The sequence below is a fragment of the Eumetopias jubatus genome, unplaced genomic scaffold (assembly GCF_037043125.1).
Source record: "Eumetopias jubatus isolate StellerSeaLion01/CBP00866 unplaced genomic scaffold, mEumJub1_p1.0 scaffold_4, whole genome shotgun sequence".
NCBI lineage: Eukaryota > Metazoa > Chordata > Mammalia > Carnivora > Otariidae > Eumetopias > Eumetopias jubatus.
In genome coordinates, this window is record NW_028274810.1 from 179,594,683 (window position 1) to 179,611,528 (window position 16,846).

Sequence of the window (16,846 nt, forward strand, 5' to 3'; positions counted from 1 at the left end):
TGTCAACAGCATAAATTTGAGGAAGTAAATTCATCTCTCTGAATCCCAGTTTCATCATGTAAAAAATGGCGGGGGGATAATACGATGTTATGTGGGCTTGTTATATCAGTAAGTCACAACAGTGTTTCAACAGGTGCCAGCTATTTTTGTACGTAACATCAGTACTAAACTATTAGCTTAAACTTATCTAATATTACTTAAAAACATGTGATTTAAGTAGTTACTGCTTTATAAAAGAGAAGTAATTTCTATGTGCTAGTGAGGAATGAAATTTTATATATGGTGATAGATTTATTTATTTTTTTTTAAAAGGTTTTATTTATTTATCTTAGAGAGAGAGTGCGCACAAGTGGGGAGAAGGGACGGACAAGCAGACTCTACACTGAGCACAGGGTCTGACGCTAGGCTTGATCCCAGGACCCTGAGATCATGAGCTGAGCCAAAATCAGGAGTTGGACGCTTAACCGACTGAGCCACCCAGGTGCCCCTATGGTGATCGATTTATAATGAAACTTATTTGATAGGACATCTTACCACTGGAACTTGATTACTAATGACCTTAGCACTGCTTTCTTAGTGACTTCTAATGCTAGCAGAATGTCCCATCACTGTAAGCTGAAAGCCAGTGTCAAAAAAAAAAGTGTCCTTTTGGTTAAGAAATTAAAGCAAACTTAGCCAAATTCTTTATAGATATCAAATCTTAATCTTCCCTAAGTTATCTAAAGGGATTATTAATAGACTTAATGTTTATTTTCTCAAATACTAAGATTCAGACAGCATCCTATGAATTATTTTCTTTTGAAAAAAATAAGTATATATTAGCATAAAAGTTCTAGGAGCAATCTTTGCTCATCTTGACTCATTCCTACCCAAAGTTTCTCAAAATATATAGTAAGGTAGTAAAATTAACTGGTACTTATTGCTAACACTTCCCCTTTCTTTAGCTATTTCCTGACATATATTTTAGAATCGATTGCAGAATATATATGATAAAGACATGAAAAAGAAAATGATGATTTGCCATCACTGATCAGGTATTCTTAAGGAATTTTCTTTCAAGTTTGGAACTGAGGCCTTAAGCAGTTGTACCACCAAGTTGGTTCACTGTGCCAACAGTCCAGTGTCTCTTACACAGTGAGAGGTACAAAAACCAAAGGGAAGGGACACTGAATGCAAAGGACCTCTTTCTCTTCCTCTGTCTCACCGATAACTAGGTGTATACATTATTATTATTATCACTATCACCATCACAGCCACCACTGCGTTTGTTAGTTCATTTAAATCATAATGTGAATGAGGGAATAGTGGCTTAATAGTTAACAGCATGGATCCAGAAGCCTGACTCCAGGATTATGACTCTGCTACTCACTAGATGTGTGACCCTGGGCAAGTGACTTAACACTGAGTTTCCTCATTTGCAAAACAGACAACAGCAGCACAGCTGTAAAGATTAAGTGAACGAGGACATAGAAGCATTTCAAACAGTGCTTTTTTATAGTTGACACTTCCTGTAAGGCATTATAGTTCCTATCCTAACAACAACTGGGGAGGGAGAAGTTACCTCTATTAGATGAGATGCCTCAGACCCGTTTCTATAGTCTAATGCTTTCTGTTTAAAATACATTCTGACCAGATAAGCTTCTTCTCAAAATATAAAAAGAAAGTATCAGGTAAGGAAACTAGGTAAGGAAAGTTCTTTCATGTGTTTTTTTTTATAAGATGTGCGTATGTCAAAATGAAATTATATGGAATAATAACATTTGAAGACAGGAATGGATTTTCAAGATAGTTTAGGCCAACAATATCATTTTATAGGAAAACAACAGAGTCAGAGAGATTGAAAGACATGCTCAGAGCCACAGACATAGGTAGTTGAGCTAGTTGGTTAGTGAGGTATAAAAACACATTTAAAAAAGTACAGTAACTTGGGGCGCCTGGGTGGCTCAGATGGTTAAGCGTCTGCCTTTGGCCCAGGTCATGATCCCAGGATCCTGGGATCGAGCCCCACATCGGGCTCCCTGCTAGGCGGGAAGTCTGCTTCTCCCTCTGCCTCTGCCTCTCTCTCTCTCTCTCTGACTCTCATGAATAAATAAATAAAACATTAAAAAAAAAAAGTACAGTAACTTTATTATTTAGCCTTCAAAGTTATACCTGCTTACTACTTAAAAATGTCTCATCATTCAACTGACCAAAATATAGTGACATTTTCAATATATTGTTTGTATGTTTCAAGTATTATATTAAATAGAAAATTTAAAAAAAGAGGGAAGTAAACTGGTAAAACAAACTTTCTAGGCAAACTGGAGGAAAAGATGTAGGTTGGTTGTAAGAGGAGTGAGTCCCTTGCTCAGGAAGAGAAACATCTTCTAACTTAAGAGAGAGCAGTACAGATGGATTTAATAAACTTTGAGGCTACGAGGTATATATTATGAAAGCTAGTTCTTGTCAGGCTCCATTTTCTCAGGGAAGCTGGAAGCAAAAACGAAAATCTGCTGAGATGAGGGCGGGGAACATTTGGGATCAGCCCTTAGAGAGCAGGAGAGGGGCAGCTTGCCTGCCTAGCGTGGGGGTGCGAACGTCCCCAACAACACTGAACTGCACAGGCAGACAAATCCAGCGGCTGCATAGTAAGGCAAGAGGCTGCAGAATTGCTGGGATAAGAAAATAAAGAAAAGGCAGGAAGGAAAGGGTTGTTCCCCTTCTCAGAGAAGAGAGCCCTTAAAGGTCCAGGGATCAAGATGAAGTCAAAACTCAGGTTTAGTGGCCAGAATGGGTGAGTGGCACACAGAATCTTTTGGACTGTACAGTATGAAATACAGGCAGTGACTGTTCTTAAGCGGAGAGATTTGCTTCAACTCACGATCTGTACCATCATACGCACAAGCTCAAAAGCCTACAGCAACTGTCTACTTGTTAGCCCTGCTTATCAAAAATGATTCTGTAATTTTCTAGGTCTATTGGGCTCTACTCCAGCTCACTAAGCTAATTTTTATGTAGCTTATTGTGCCACTGTACATTTGCAGTTTTGTGCCTATGATTTGCTTGTTCCTATGATATTACATGAAGGAACTGGGTAGTATTTTTATTGCATTTAGGTTTACTCCACAATCATTTGTAATATCTCAGTAAAAAATTAAGTTAGTTTCCATCTGTGTAATGTTCTATTTGCAATAAGACTGCCAGCTATGGAAAACAATGGAATTATTTCCATTTCTGTTCTGTTTGCTTCTTTTTAATTATTTTTCTGTTCAGTAGTTGCCTGTAACTCTTGGGAAATGAGTCATTTCAGAAAGTTACTTTCTGAATACATAAAGGTTAACTGTTAGAACTTTTATATTTTAATGGATTTCTTACTGTAAATCCTTTGTAAAATATTCTATGCAATTCGTCACTTTCTTAGAACATATATTCAACTACACAACATTCTAATTCATGTGCATCAGATAGGCTCACACCACCCCATTAATCTCCTAGTGTAATTTCCTATATGGTAGAAGCTAAAAATTCTAAAGACTACATTTCTCAGACTCCCTTACAGCTAGGATTTTATATAATTCCACCCTTCTACCAAGCAACAAATGACACTTTTATGGTGAATGTAAGCACTGTGAAGTGAAAAGTATGCAGCTCTTCTGGTTACCAAGAATCATTTGATTTTTCTACAGCGGTCACGACGGACTGTTCTAGTGTCTGATCCCTAGCTTCATGGGCACTGAGTAGCTGATGGGGGCACAGAAAATGTTTTCTAGAAAGTTCTTTGTTGTGTTTGTTTCTTCTAGAAAAGTTTGGTTTGCTAGCTCCAGAAAATATATTAAACTCTCCAGGACTCTGTCAGAAGCCCCTTATTAAACTAGTAAGTGGATTCTGTTTTCTACAATCAAAAACCCTGACCAATATGGCTAAGGGTTAACAAGCCAGCATTCTCACCACTTATTTTCGTCATTCTCCTCCATCATTCCTCCTTTCATGGGGGTCATTTCTCTGGCTGTTTGCCTCCTGAGGAGAAAGGCCAGTCTTTGTAAGATAAGCAATGAGATAACCCCCTTATTCTCATGAGTTGAGATGTTGATGTAATCACCAGCTCTTCTCAGCTATCTCCCCTTTACGCTACTTTCTTCCATTTCAGTTCTAGATTTACTGTTGTGCTAACCAAGATGTGCATTCTAACGTTCACTCTTGGTCATAAACTTAAATAAGAAAGAAAGAATACATATAAAGCAGAGAGACGGCAGGGCATTTTAATTAGAACATTTTTAATGTTCTAATTAAAAATCATAATCTCAATAAACATTAAGAAATGAGAAGTGCTAGGGGCACCTGGGTGGCTGAGTCGTTAAGTGTCTGCCTGTGGCTCAGGTCATGATCCCAGAGTCAAGGGATCAAGCCCTGCATCGGGCTCCCTGCTCAGTGGGGAGCCTCCTTCTCCCTCTCCCTCTGCCCCTCCCCGTCGCTTTTGCGCTCTCTCCCCCAAATAAATAAAATCTAAAAAAAAAAAAAGAAGAAGAAGAAGAAATGAGAAGTGCTAGGAAATATTTTTAAAAAATATATCTGGAGGTCATAGTTACAAAAACAAAACAGAGGAGGAAAGAACAATCAGGACAAACCTGACCTGTGTTGGTAGTAAGGAGAGATGAGGAAGAAAATTTCCAAGTAGACCTGTGAGTGGGCACTGAAGGATTTGGATCCTAAGAAAAGCCAAGGTGACATGCGTTCTGTATTCTCTACATGTCTCAGAAATCAGTTTCTATCAGGAGAAAAGGATACAGAAAGGGACACTTGAGGTATGAAAGACAAGTGTAAAGAACTGATATGAATTCTTCCCTATTCTGAGAAACACGAGGGGAATGGAGAACCATAGTGCACAAGGCAAGTGAAAAGAAGCTAGAAGGGAAGGAATCACAGGAAAAGGAAGAAAGGATGCACAAAAGGGTATGCTGGAAACATGGTCAATGCTACAATTCCACATGTCACTTGTAGTAATATGTGGACAAATACAGGGTTAACTTCTACCAACAAATTTTACAAGATTTATGAAAATTCTTTTAAGCCAAGGCTTTTATACAGGAGTCCACCCCTACATATACAACGCACATTGGTTTCTGAATTGTATTTGGCAAAGTCCTAGGGGATCTTTAGAAACATCTCCAAGGCAATTCCTTCCTTCTCCTACAATAGAAGCTCTGGTTTTGTTAAGTGTTTTATGTACTGGGTTTCCCTAACTTGAAGAAAAAGTTTGGTGGCTTAACATATACTGAAAACAACCGACTTCAGCACATTGCTCTTGCTGCAAGAGCTTACCAATTATTTAGATAGACAAGCATGCTTATAGCTGTGATCTAAGATGCCTACTGTTCAATCTAATCAAGAACTCTTTACAATTTTCCCTTTTGAGCCCATGTAATCAGAAAGAGAAAGAGGCAGGATGGCACAATGGTAAAAAGCACAGACCCCAGCCAGTGGGTGGGTCTGAATCCCACAAAGTAACCACTCGCTAGCTCAATCACCTTGGGCACACTACTGCATTAGCAAATGAAGTAATCACAGGTTCTACATCCAAGAGTTGTGAAGATTAAGTGAGTCAATGTATGTTAAAGTGCTTACGGGCCAGGAATGTGGTAACTGCTCTCTAAGTATTAGCTACTGATATTATCACTAGATTTGCATATCTAATTCCATCAGCAAGGTCTTCACGGTTCACGTTTTAGTTTTTACTTTCTAGGTCATTTTGCTTTTTTGATTCTCAAAGAAAAGTCATGCTGAACAAAGACAAGTATTTTTCACATATTAGGATTTTACCTTCCAAGTTTTTGTCCTTCTCCACTAAAAGCCTTGAACCTCAATCTAGGTTTTATGTATTCTTGATCCTGATGGTCCTCCATATCCAAATTCACGTGGCCACCATGAACCAGCCGCTGAAGCTCCAAGGGAATCTCTCTTTTAAAAAGGGAAAAAGGTTTTAGTAACTTAAAAAAAATTAACCTACACTGTTGACATTACTATAATCAAATTGTGAGCTATACTGGAAAACAGCAACTTTTGCTTAAATTATAATATAAAAATTTTCATGATGATTGATTAGTCCCTGTTGGTATTTTCTTCTTCAAGTTACATCACATTATGGTACCTCCAGCTTTGCTTTTCTTTTTCAAAATTGCTTTGGCTCTTTAGGGTCTTTTGTGGTTCCATACAAATTTTAGGATTGTTTGTTGTAGTTCTGTGAAAAATGCTATTGGTATTTTGATAGGGATTGCATTAAATCTGTAGATTGCTTTGGGTAACAGAGACATTTTAACAGTATTTGTTCTCCCAATCCATGAGCATGGACTGTCTTTCCATTTCTTTGTGTCATCTAACATACCATGTCACACCTGTCAGAATGGCTAAAATCAAAAACACAAGAGACAAGTTTTGATGAGGATGTGGAGAAAAAGGAACCCTCTTGCATTGATGGTGGGAATACAAACTGGTGCAGCCACTTTGGAAAACAGTATGGAGGTTCCTCAAAAAGTTAAAGATAGAACTACCCTACAATCCAGCAATTGTACTACTGGGTATTTACCCCAAAATACAAAAACACTAATCCAAAGGGATACATGCATCCCTGTATTTATAGCAGCATTATTTACAATAGCCAAAATATGGAAGCAGCCCAAGTGTCCACTGACTGATGAAGAGATAAAGATGTGCTACAAACACACACACACACACACACACACACACACACACACACACACACACACAGGAATATTATTCAGCCATAAAAAAGAATGAAATCTTGCCAATTGCAATGACACGGATGGAGCCAGAGTATAATACTAAGCAAAATAAGTCAGTCAGTCAGAGAAAGACAAATACCATGATTTCACTCATATGTGGAATTTAAGAAACAAAACAAATGAGCAAAGGAAAAAAAAAAGGAGAGACAAACCAAGAAACAGACTCTTAACTACAGAGAACAAACTCATGGTTATCTCAGGGGTGGTGTGGGGAATGGGTTAAAGAGGTGGGAGATTAAGAAGTGTACTTGTCCTGATGAGCACTCGGTGATGTATAAAATTACTGAATCACTATATTGTATATCTGAAATGAATATAACACTGTATGTTAACTATATTGAAATTAAAATTAAAAAAAGAAAGTTGCATCACCTTATTAGTCCTAGTGATTCTCAATATAGGGACTTTTTGTTGTCACAGTGATCTTGAGAGTGCTTCTAACATTTAGAAAGCCAAATTGTAAGACAGCAATTTATATCTAAATAAGCACTAGACAATTCCTATGAGGACATAATAGTTAATGCAGACATTTATTTCTAAACTTTGTGGAAGAAGTTTTACAAAATTAATCAGTGCTTTGATCATTGTATGATTCATGAGTGCAGCTATCGTTCAGGGTCGGGATCCAGATACAAGATGCTCTGCCATAGGGATTCATCTTGCCTAATCAAGTCTTGTCTCGGGTTCCACAGAACCACTGAATACCCTGCCAGAGATGTGCATGAATGACAACACTGTCTGTAATGTCTGAGCCTAAAATTTAAAGCTTAAGGTCTGTCTTACAAAGAAGCAAAAAACCTTTTTTTGGTGGGGGGGCAATGCATTAATACATTTTGAAATTTTCAGGAATACTCATACCATATAAACTGAGAGAAGACTGCACTTTGTTTTGTCCGGAACTTTATCAAAGTCCGTGACTGCAACACCACTGACAGTAATTACGTTGCCAACCTCACATAACTCATTATTCCATCTTTATGTGTTTCACATTTTCTTGAGAAGTGCTAGACTGCACATAGTTGCAAACTATCTGACTACTTTTATTATGTTCTGGTGTGGTCAGACCAAAGCATTTATAAACTGAAATACATACAATTTTATGATAAATTATTTTATTTCAATATATTTAAGATAAATTTTGTATCTTTTTGGGGGAAATAATATGCATGGACAGATTATATTATCTATGAATTCTCTGAGGATAGTGAAGACAGTGTTACTCAATATTTGTCATAAAAAGAGGACAGTGATTCTACAGCTGACCACCACTATCTGACATCAATCATTTTTTCAAGGAGTCTTTTTTTTTTTAATTTTATTATGTTATGTTAATCACCATACATTACATCATTAGTTTTTGACGCAGTGTTCCATGATTCATTGTTTGCATATAATACCCAGTGCTCCATTCAGTACGTGCCCTCTTTAATACCCATCACCAGGCCAACCCAGCCCCCCACCACCCTCCCCTCTAGAACTTTCAGTTTGTTTCTTAGAGTCCATAGTCTCCCATGGTTCGTCTCCCCCTCCGATTCCCCCCCCTTCATTTTTCCCTTCAAGGAGTCTTTTCTAAAACTGTTCTTGATCATAATTTGTACTTCAGGATACAGTAAAAACAAAAACAAAAACAAAACTCTTTTAGGGCACTACAGCTGCTTGAACATTAGCCCAGAAAGCTTATGACTTCTTTTCATTTAAGCATAAATGAGTTTTGATTTACATTATAGTACACCCATCATCAATATGCTCTTGTCTTCCAACGTCTTGAAATAAGCATCAATTTCAACAGCAATGTTGATCTTCCCTTAGCAGATGAACAAACACTTCCTTTATCCAGTTGCTCCCAGATCTTCCCAGCAACTGCAGGTTTCCAAGTCCACAGCACTGACTTAAACTATTATTTCCTTGTATTTACCACCACCACATACTGCCTCCTAGGGCAGCTTCCCACCTTTATCAAAAGACTTCCGCATATTGCTTACAGCATTTCTTGCCATTTTTTGGTATCTTGTCATTATCTTTGTAGAATTCAAATTCAGATTTCATGCTAGTGTTCTAAAAATACGGTTCCTTTAGAGGTCCTTGACTCCCTCAATGCCAATGAGTTTCACCTCCACTCCACTTCAGCCATTCTCCTTGGACACATTTGTATCACTTGGAAAAGCCCCACCTTCAATTCCTGAATGGAGTATAACCTGCTACTCCAGTCCCTTTACTGCTACTTAAATCTCCCAGTTCATCACCACTCTTCTGTGTTTGGTTGTATTTCTACTTAGGAATGATCACATTGATCATGATCACATTGATCACAAATGATCACATTGTCAGCCAGTGAAAGCATAATGCAGAAAAGCTTTATAACAATAGCAAAATCACTTGATTCTTCATCCTTTACCAAGAAGGGCTGGTGAGCTACACTGTTCTTTCCATCGGTCAGGGCACTGTATATCTTGTTGACTTTCACAAATCATAACTTTAAACTAACCTGAGATCTTCTGACAGCAGTAATGCCACTTTAAAAGATTTCTAATATAAGTTGAATTTCAAGCATACATGCAATGAGAGTCATGCTGTTAACAGTAAGCAGGACAGTGGCTTAGTGGGCGGGCAGCTACAGGCTAATCAACTGTACTGATTTATTACATGACGATGTTTCTTCCTGGAATGGGAGCATCGCTTGATCAGATTTTCAAAGTGACCAGTGTCTACTGCCCCTCCCCATCAAATTAAGAACCAGAGACTTACGAACAGCAACGCATCCTTTAGATACTTAAAATACCCTTCCCCCAGCAACCACTTACAAAATATATTCCAGTATCTTAAAAAAATAAAAGTCCCACCCTAAGTAACAAACAGAATACAAATAATATATCTTACCCTCTTTTAACAGACTCCAGAAATTGAGCATTTGGTGGGTCATTATAAGGTCTCAGTTCTCCATCATCTAAACTGAAACCATTGCTCCATAGTTTAAGCAAAATCTGAACCTTTTTAATGTAGGAAAAAAGATAAAGAAATACAAGAATCCATCTGTATCAAATAATTTTAAGCTTCAAATGTGATATTTCACACATATTCACAACATAAACTTACACCTACTTTATTGAAAATATGGAGTTATTCATATTACTTTAGTCACAGTTAAAAAAAAGATGTAAATGAAAGCAAGTTATGTTTGCTCAGCAGATTTGTATGTAGCTTAACAAATCGACAATAGCTGAAATGCCAAAGCTAGATCCTGGCCTTGATTACAATTATTCTGCTTCACTGGGAAAATGAAAGCAATGAGAACATCCAGCTGCAATTCCACATCCACTTTACTCCTTCAACTGTACCTACACTCTTGTCTGCTACACAGGGCTGAAATATTATGTCAAGGGGCAAGACAGAATTTCCAGTGACCCTCCAAGGCTAAAGGAAACATGTCTAAATGAAAGTATAACCCCAAATTTTAAAACGCAAAAACAAAGAATGACTTTAGGAATTTCCCTGTTTACAACTCAGCTAATTCTCTATTATGACAGTATACTACTTACAATAATTATTACTGTGTGTACATAAAGCTCATTTTGACAGTGAATCCTATATTATTTCAACATACAGAAAATATGTGCAATCTAAGTGCAAGGCACAACTGAGATACAAAACATAAAATTTGAGACTAAAAGCTTATACACTAGTCCTTTTAAAATCCATGTTTCAAAAAATAACGGAAAAGATATTATATTTATATTACCAAGTTTTAAATTTAAAAACAGTAGTAACTAGAGGCAAATATCTGCAACTTTTCATTTTGATTACTGTACCTACATCTTGCAGTTGATTTTCTCCATAGATGTATTCAGACCGCTTACAAAAGGAATTACCCAGTCTGTATCCTCCACCTGTAAATGACTGAAATACACAGCAAATGAGCTAAAAATTCACTATGGTTTATGCGCAAAATGTTATGATAATGTGTGATATATATTTGAAAATTAGATCAACTATAATTAGCCAAACTAGTTTATACTTTCCAGGAAAATTTTATATTAAAATGAAGGTTTTATGTTACAGAGGAGTATACTCAAGTCAGAAATTCTGTTTCTTCCCATAAAAATGTTACTGACTCAGAAGTTGAAATAATTTAGGCCAATCTTAAATTAAAAAATACATTTATAAAATGAAATATATATTTTCAAGTATAAACAGATTTTAAAAAGCTACCACTAATATTTTATATCTTACAATAAAAATTATGTTTAAAACATATTTCACAAATAACAGTTCACAGCATAAAGGAAGAATTTTATAAATAGGTATAAATTACCCTGAAGAAAGGCTCCATATTTATTTTATAAGCTGCTTTTATTCAACTGTAACAATCAACTATGACTGCACTTTTTGTTTTACCATACTGATCACAAGGTCTTCTATTTTTCAGGTAGGATAGCTTATGAGGTAAAAATGCCATTCTTTTTAATCACCATGCATATCATAAATGAGTTTTTAATGATCACATTGCTTTCTTTTCTATAGACTCAACATATCAACTAAATATATCAATATATCAATTCCACATTTTTCTTATAGAATCGGAGAACCTGCAAGAACGCAAATTACCTTAGATTTAACTGAAAAAGAATTGTAAGCTGTTGGTCAATTTCACTTCAACAAAGTGAAAACTAAAATTTATGTTTCATTAGAATAGCAATTCTCAGCAATGGTTCTCAACAGTGGAGGTCTGTCACAATTATCAGACAGGCTTTTTCAAAAGACATATGCTTCGGCATACCAGAAAACTGCCGAACCATAATACCAGAGGCCATATGGTAGTTTAGAAAACGTTCCCAAATGATTGTGATAAGGGAACTCGGGCTGAGAAATGCCAATTTTAAGAATATTATGACAATTACACACAAAAAGACACCTGATGTCTTCATTTCTTCAATAAACCAGTACGTCAGCTGATATAGTTATAAAAGCTGTATAAAAGATGTATAGAAATTTTATGAATGGCACAAAAGCAATTCAACAAATGGTGGTGTAGCAAGTGGACACCCATAAATAGGAAAACAAACCTTGATGGAAACCACATGTAAAATTAACTCAAAATGGATCACAAGTTTAAGTATAAAATGTAAAACTATAAAACTTTTCTAGATAACAGGAGAAAACTTTGAGGCCTACGTTTAGATGAAGAGTTCTTAGATAAGAGACCAAAAGAATAATCCATAAGGAAAAAAAAGATAAATTGGACTTTATCAAAATTAAAAACTTTTGCTCTGTGACAAACCCTGGTAAGAGGATGAAAAGACAAGCTACAATCTAGAAGAAAATATTTGCAATCCATATATTTGATAAAGGACTCAAAACTATTAAAATATATAAAGAACTCCCAAAACTCAACAGTAACAATTCAATTTGAAAATAGGCCAAAGTCACTTTACTGAAAGGGATAAGAAAGATAATGGCAAATAAACACATGAAAAGATGTTCAATATCACTAGCCATTAGGAATATGCAAATTAACATCACTGGCCATCAGGAAAATGCAAATTAAAACCAAAATGAGTCAATAACTACCCTTATCACAGTAGCTAAAATTTAAAATAGTGACAATATTAAGTGCTGGCAAGAATGGAGAAATTGGTTCTGTCATTCACTATGGGAAAGAGTTTGGCAGTTTCTAAGAAACTAACATATACTGACCATACGACCCAACAGCTGGACTCTTGGGCATTTATCCCAGAGAAATGAAAACTAATATCCACACAAGAACCTGTACACGACTGCTCACGGCAGCCTTATTTGTAATAGTTCCAAACTGGAAACACCTCAAATGTCCCTCAGTAAGCGAATGGTTAAACTAACTGTGGTACATCCATACCATGGAGTACTATCAGGAATAAAAAGAATGAACTGAGACACTCAGTAACTCTGATGACCTCTAGGGCATTAAGCTGAGTGAAAAAACCAATCCCAAAAGGTCACATACTATGATTCCATTTCTATAATAACATTCTCAGTATTAAAAAATCATGGAGATAGAGAACAGATTAGGGTGGCAAGAGACTAGAGATGGTGGAGGAGAGGGCTGAGGGTGTGACTAAAATGGGGTACACCATGAGGGAAATCTTTGTGATGACAGAACAGCATCTTGACTGAGTTGACAATTATACAAATCCATGCATGTGAGAAAATGACATAGAACTATATACACACATGGTACCAATGTCAAATCTTGGCTTTGATATTGTACTATAATTATGTTAGATATAACCATTGGAGGAAACTGGGTGAAAGGTACACAGGACCTGTGTTCTTTTTGCAAATTCACATAAATCTATAATTATTTTTTTAAGAAAAAGGTAAACAGAAAGGTTTCATAGAGATGTAAGAAATTGCTTCAACTTTCAATCATTAATAGAACGATTGTAATCTTATAAAAATGGAGTGAATGCTTAAAATAAAGATATATAGTTAGAAAAACAGTGTTTGCAATAATATAAAAACCTATAGAGGAGAACGAATACACACACACACACACATAGTATATTTAGTTTTTAAATTTAGCACTTACCTTAGATTTGTTATCACCAGAAGCTCTTGTGGCTTCATTCAGAGGGACAGCCCCATGTTCTCTTGCCTCTTTGAAAAGTTCATTCACAATTTTCCCAGTTGAAGGTCGAACTATATGTAATCCACTGTATTCATGTTCACTTGAATAGAACCTTTAAACATTAAAGTTCATGAATAGAAACTTAGAATACAAACAAAACTCCTTTAAAGTAAAAAGTTACAGTTAAAAAGAGCCATATCTATGACTTCTGTGGAAATATTTAATTTTAAAAATGGGATTAAGAAACGAAATAGTAAACAGTTCACACAATTCCTCAGGGAGTTTGTGGAGATTATGGCAATCAAGCTCAGCATTTCACATGAGAAGTGGCTTGTCACTTCTTCGCCCCTCCTTCTGTAACTGCTTATCAAATGCATCTCTTACACAACTTAGGCACTTTTGATGTGGTGTGCAAAGTAGTGTTGACAAGCAGAATTCAGTCTCTTCCCCTAAGGAATCCACATTCAGTAGGGACTTAGTGAAGGGGCTACTCATAGGGAGTTTATTCCTCAGAGATTTTTGGATTCAAATATTTTAATCTCCCTGTGTTAAAGGCAAATAATTTAGACCACAATTTTTTCAGTGTATTAGCTACATAGTGTCTAATTTCTAGTCTGACTCCAACTTCATAATGGTCTTAGGGAATATAAAAATTCACCTAATTTTTTACATAAGATTTTATCTACTTCATCTTTCAAGATTTTTTTTAGTCAAGAATATTAGAAAATATAGCCAATGAAATATCAACATGGAGACTGCCGGAATAAGGTAACAATCAAAGCTCATATGTTTAACTACCTCTACCCTCCAATCCAGTTCCAACTTTGTACTGAACTGTCTCACAAAACAAAAAAAATTATATCAGCGCCAGAGGCTAGGAACAGAGGTCACCTTCAAGACCTTCTGCAAAACTAGTACATGCAAAACTGAACAGGAAAGAGGGAAGGGCAGGGTAGCTCTCAATTCACTGTAAGTGAAGGAAAAATCCACCTGGAGAACAAATCCACCTGGAGAACCAATCAACAGCAGAACCCTATGAACATAAGACTAACTCCTAACTGCTAGGGGCAGGGGTAAGGTGGGCTGTCCTCCATCCTGCTAGTGTACCGGGCAAGTACAGAGGTGAGTTTGCCCAGAGCAGGAGTCAGAGGAAGCCTTCCTGCCAAGCTTAGACTCAGAGGGCCTGGTGTAGCAAGCAAGGCCAAACAATACCATAGCTGGCTCTGAAGATGAGCAGTAGTGTGAGGAGGAGCTCTGATGTAAGGCAGCTATGAGACAGAAAGGGAAGCGGAGGGGGAAAGGAAAACAAAAGGAAAAGCTTCCTGCTGCAGCCCCTTCCCTCCCTGTCCTGTGTCTCTATTCTGGAAAGTACAACTATATAGTTCCTTTTTACGTCAGTCGTGGTTAGAGACCTTACAGGAAAAGTCTGATGTGGGAAAAGATTTACTACCTCCTTTACGGCTCATGATTTTATTTCCTGTTTAAGAAATCTTTGCCTACCTGAAGGTCATGGAGATACTCCATTTTCTTCCAGAAGTTTTATTGTTTTCTTTTTATGTTATATTTTATTGTTTTATTATATACTGTTTTCCTATTTACATTTCCTTTTGTATTTCGATACACAATCCATCCATTTCTCCTCTTTCATAATTAAGTATGCCTATATCCTTGACTCTCGTTCTCTACTTAAACTCCTGATCATCAAAACATTTGTGCACTCCCACAGATAACAACCTCCTCTACAGATGACTCTCAAATATGTTTTTAACACCCTGTGACTTATGGTCAAGTGCGGAATTAATTAACTAATTTTTCAAAGATTTATTTATTTTAGGGAGAGATAGAGAGAGTGCGAGTGAGCAGGGGAGGGGCGGAGGGAAAGAGAGAGTCTCAAGCAAACCCCCTGCTGAACACAGAGCCCATCACTGGACTGGATCTCATGATCCTGATATCATGACCCGAGCCAAACCAAGTCAGAAGCTTAAGTGACTGTGCCACCCAGACACCCCACTGAGGGGCTGAATTTAAAAGCACCTACTGAATCAAGTTCATCTCTCCAAAACTAAACCTATATTCCTCACATAAACCTTCCCATTAACAATCACATTTTTTCCTGAAAACCAGATTAAGAACCTTTAGGTTTCGATTTCTCATTCCTTTGCTCCCTATATCCCATGTCATCAAGTTTCTACACTAAATTCTTTGCAAGTCTCCCACACTGATTTCAGCTTTCTCCTCCATTCCATTGATGCCATTTTAATCCAAAATTTTATTAGCACATTCTTTAGATTACCATAACTGTTTTCTTAATTTGTCTCCTTATCTTGTTTTCCCTGTTACAATTAATTTTGCACTCCATCACCAGTCCTATTTTTCTAAATATGTAATAATAATAGTTAACAGTTATCAAGGTGTAACTATGTGCTCACTTAATCCTCCTAACAATGGTATTATCCCTAATTTACAGATAAAACTAAAGCTTAGGGAATTTAAAAAATTTGTCCATTGGCAAAACCTTATTAGAACAGAGAGAAAAAAAATTAGAACAGAGGTGTATCTATCTCTAAAATCAAAGCTTTTATCACTATATTACAGTTTTTATCATAAAATTTACATTTAAAAACACATATGGTGTTCCACTGCCTTCTACACAAATACAACTCCCCTTGGCTTTCGAGGCTGTCCGTAACATGGCTCTATCTAGGACTGGCTACATAATTTGTGGGGCCCAGTGCCAAATGAAAATGAATGTCAGTTAATACATTTTATTTTATTATTTTTAAAAGATTATTTATTTATTTTAGAGAGAGAGAGCGGGGGGGCGGGGAGGGACAGAAGGAGAGAGAGAATTTCAAGCAGGTTCTGCACTTAGCCCAGAGCCCAACATGGGGCTCAATCCCACAATCCTGATATCATGACTTGAGTTGAAACCAAGAGTCTGTGGCTCAACCAACTGAGCCACCCAGGTACCTCTCAATTTAATAAATTTTAGATTATATAATAAGCTAAGAACAAACAACAAAAAGGTGGGAAGAATGCTCTGGATTGAGATTCAAAACAGGCATAATCAGGTGGAATGCATGGCCATTGGTTACATCCTAAATCTGAAAAAGGCTCGAAGACATATCTGACTATGGACTATATATTAAATGATTTTATGAAATTACTATTCATTTTCTAAGGTGTGATATGTTATCAGGGTTATAAAGGGTATGTGCTTCTTCTTAGGAGATGCATGCTGAAGTATTTAGGGATGGAGTGTTATGATGACTGCAATTTGCTTTCAAATAGTTGCGTAAAAGAGCACTTGCATGAATGTAATGCTGTAACATGCTAACAACTGGTGAATACAGGTGACACATATTCAGCATATATTCACTGTACTAATCTTTTGATTACCTATGGGTTTGAAAATAAAATAAAAAGTTTGGGAAAAAATTAATATTCTTTCTTCTCATTCAGGTCCAAA

At 36.6% G+C, this 16,846-nt stretch overlaps 1 protein-coding gene across 2 annotated transcripts in view; it reads right to left on the reverse strand.

Moving 5' to 3' along the window:
- UBXN2B (UBX domain protein 2B) overlaps window positions 1–16,846 on the reverse strand; it is a 30,072-nt gene that overhangs the window by 5,959 nt on the left and 7,267 nt on the right. The window contains exons 3-6 of one of the 2 annotated variants that reach the window (XM_028111118.2): window positions 13,339–13,489; window positions 10,587–10,670; window positions 9,654–9,763; window positions 5,797–5,934 (exon numbers count right to left, since the gene is read on the reverse strand). In XM_028111118.2, coding sequence (XP_027966919.1) covers window positions 5,797–5,934; window positions 9,654–9,763; window positions 10,587–10,670; window positions 13,339–13,489 — 483 coding nt within the window. Of the gene's footprint in view, window positions 1–5,796; window positions 5,935–8,365; window positions 9,347–9,653; window positions 9,764–10,586; window positions 10,671–13,338; window positions 13,490–16,846 lie in introns of those variants that run through there. The other variant, XM_028111123.2, reaches the window with a different exon arrangement.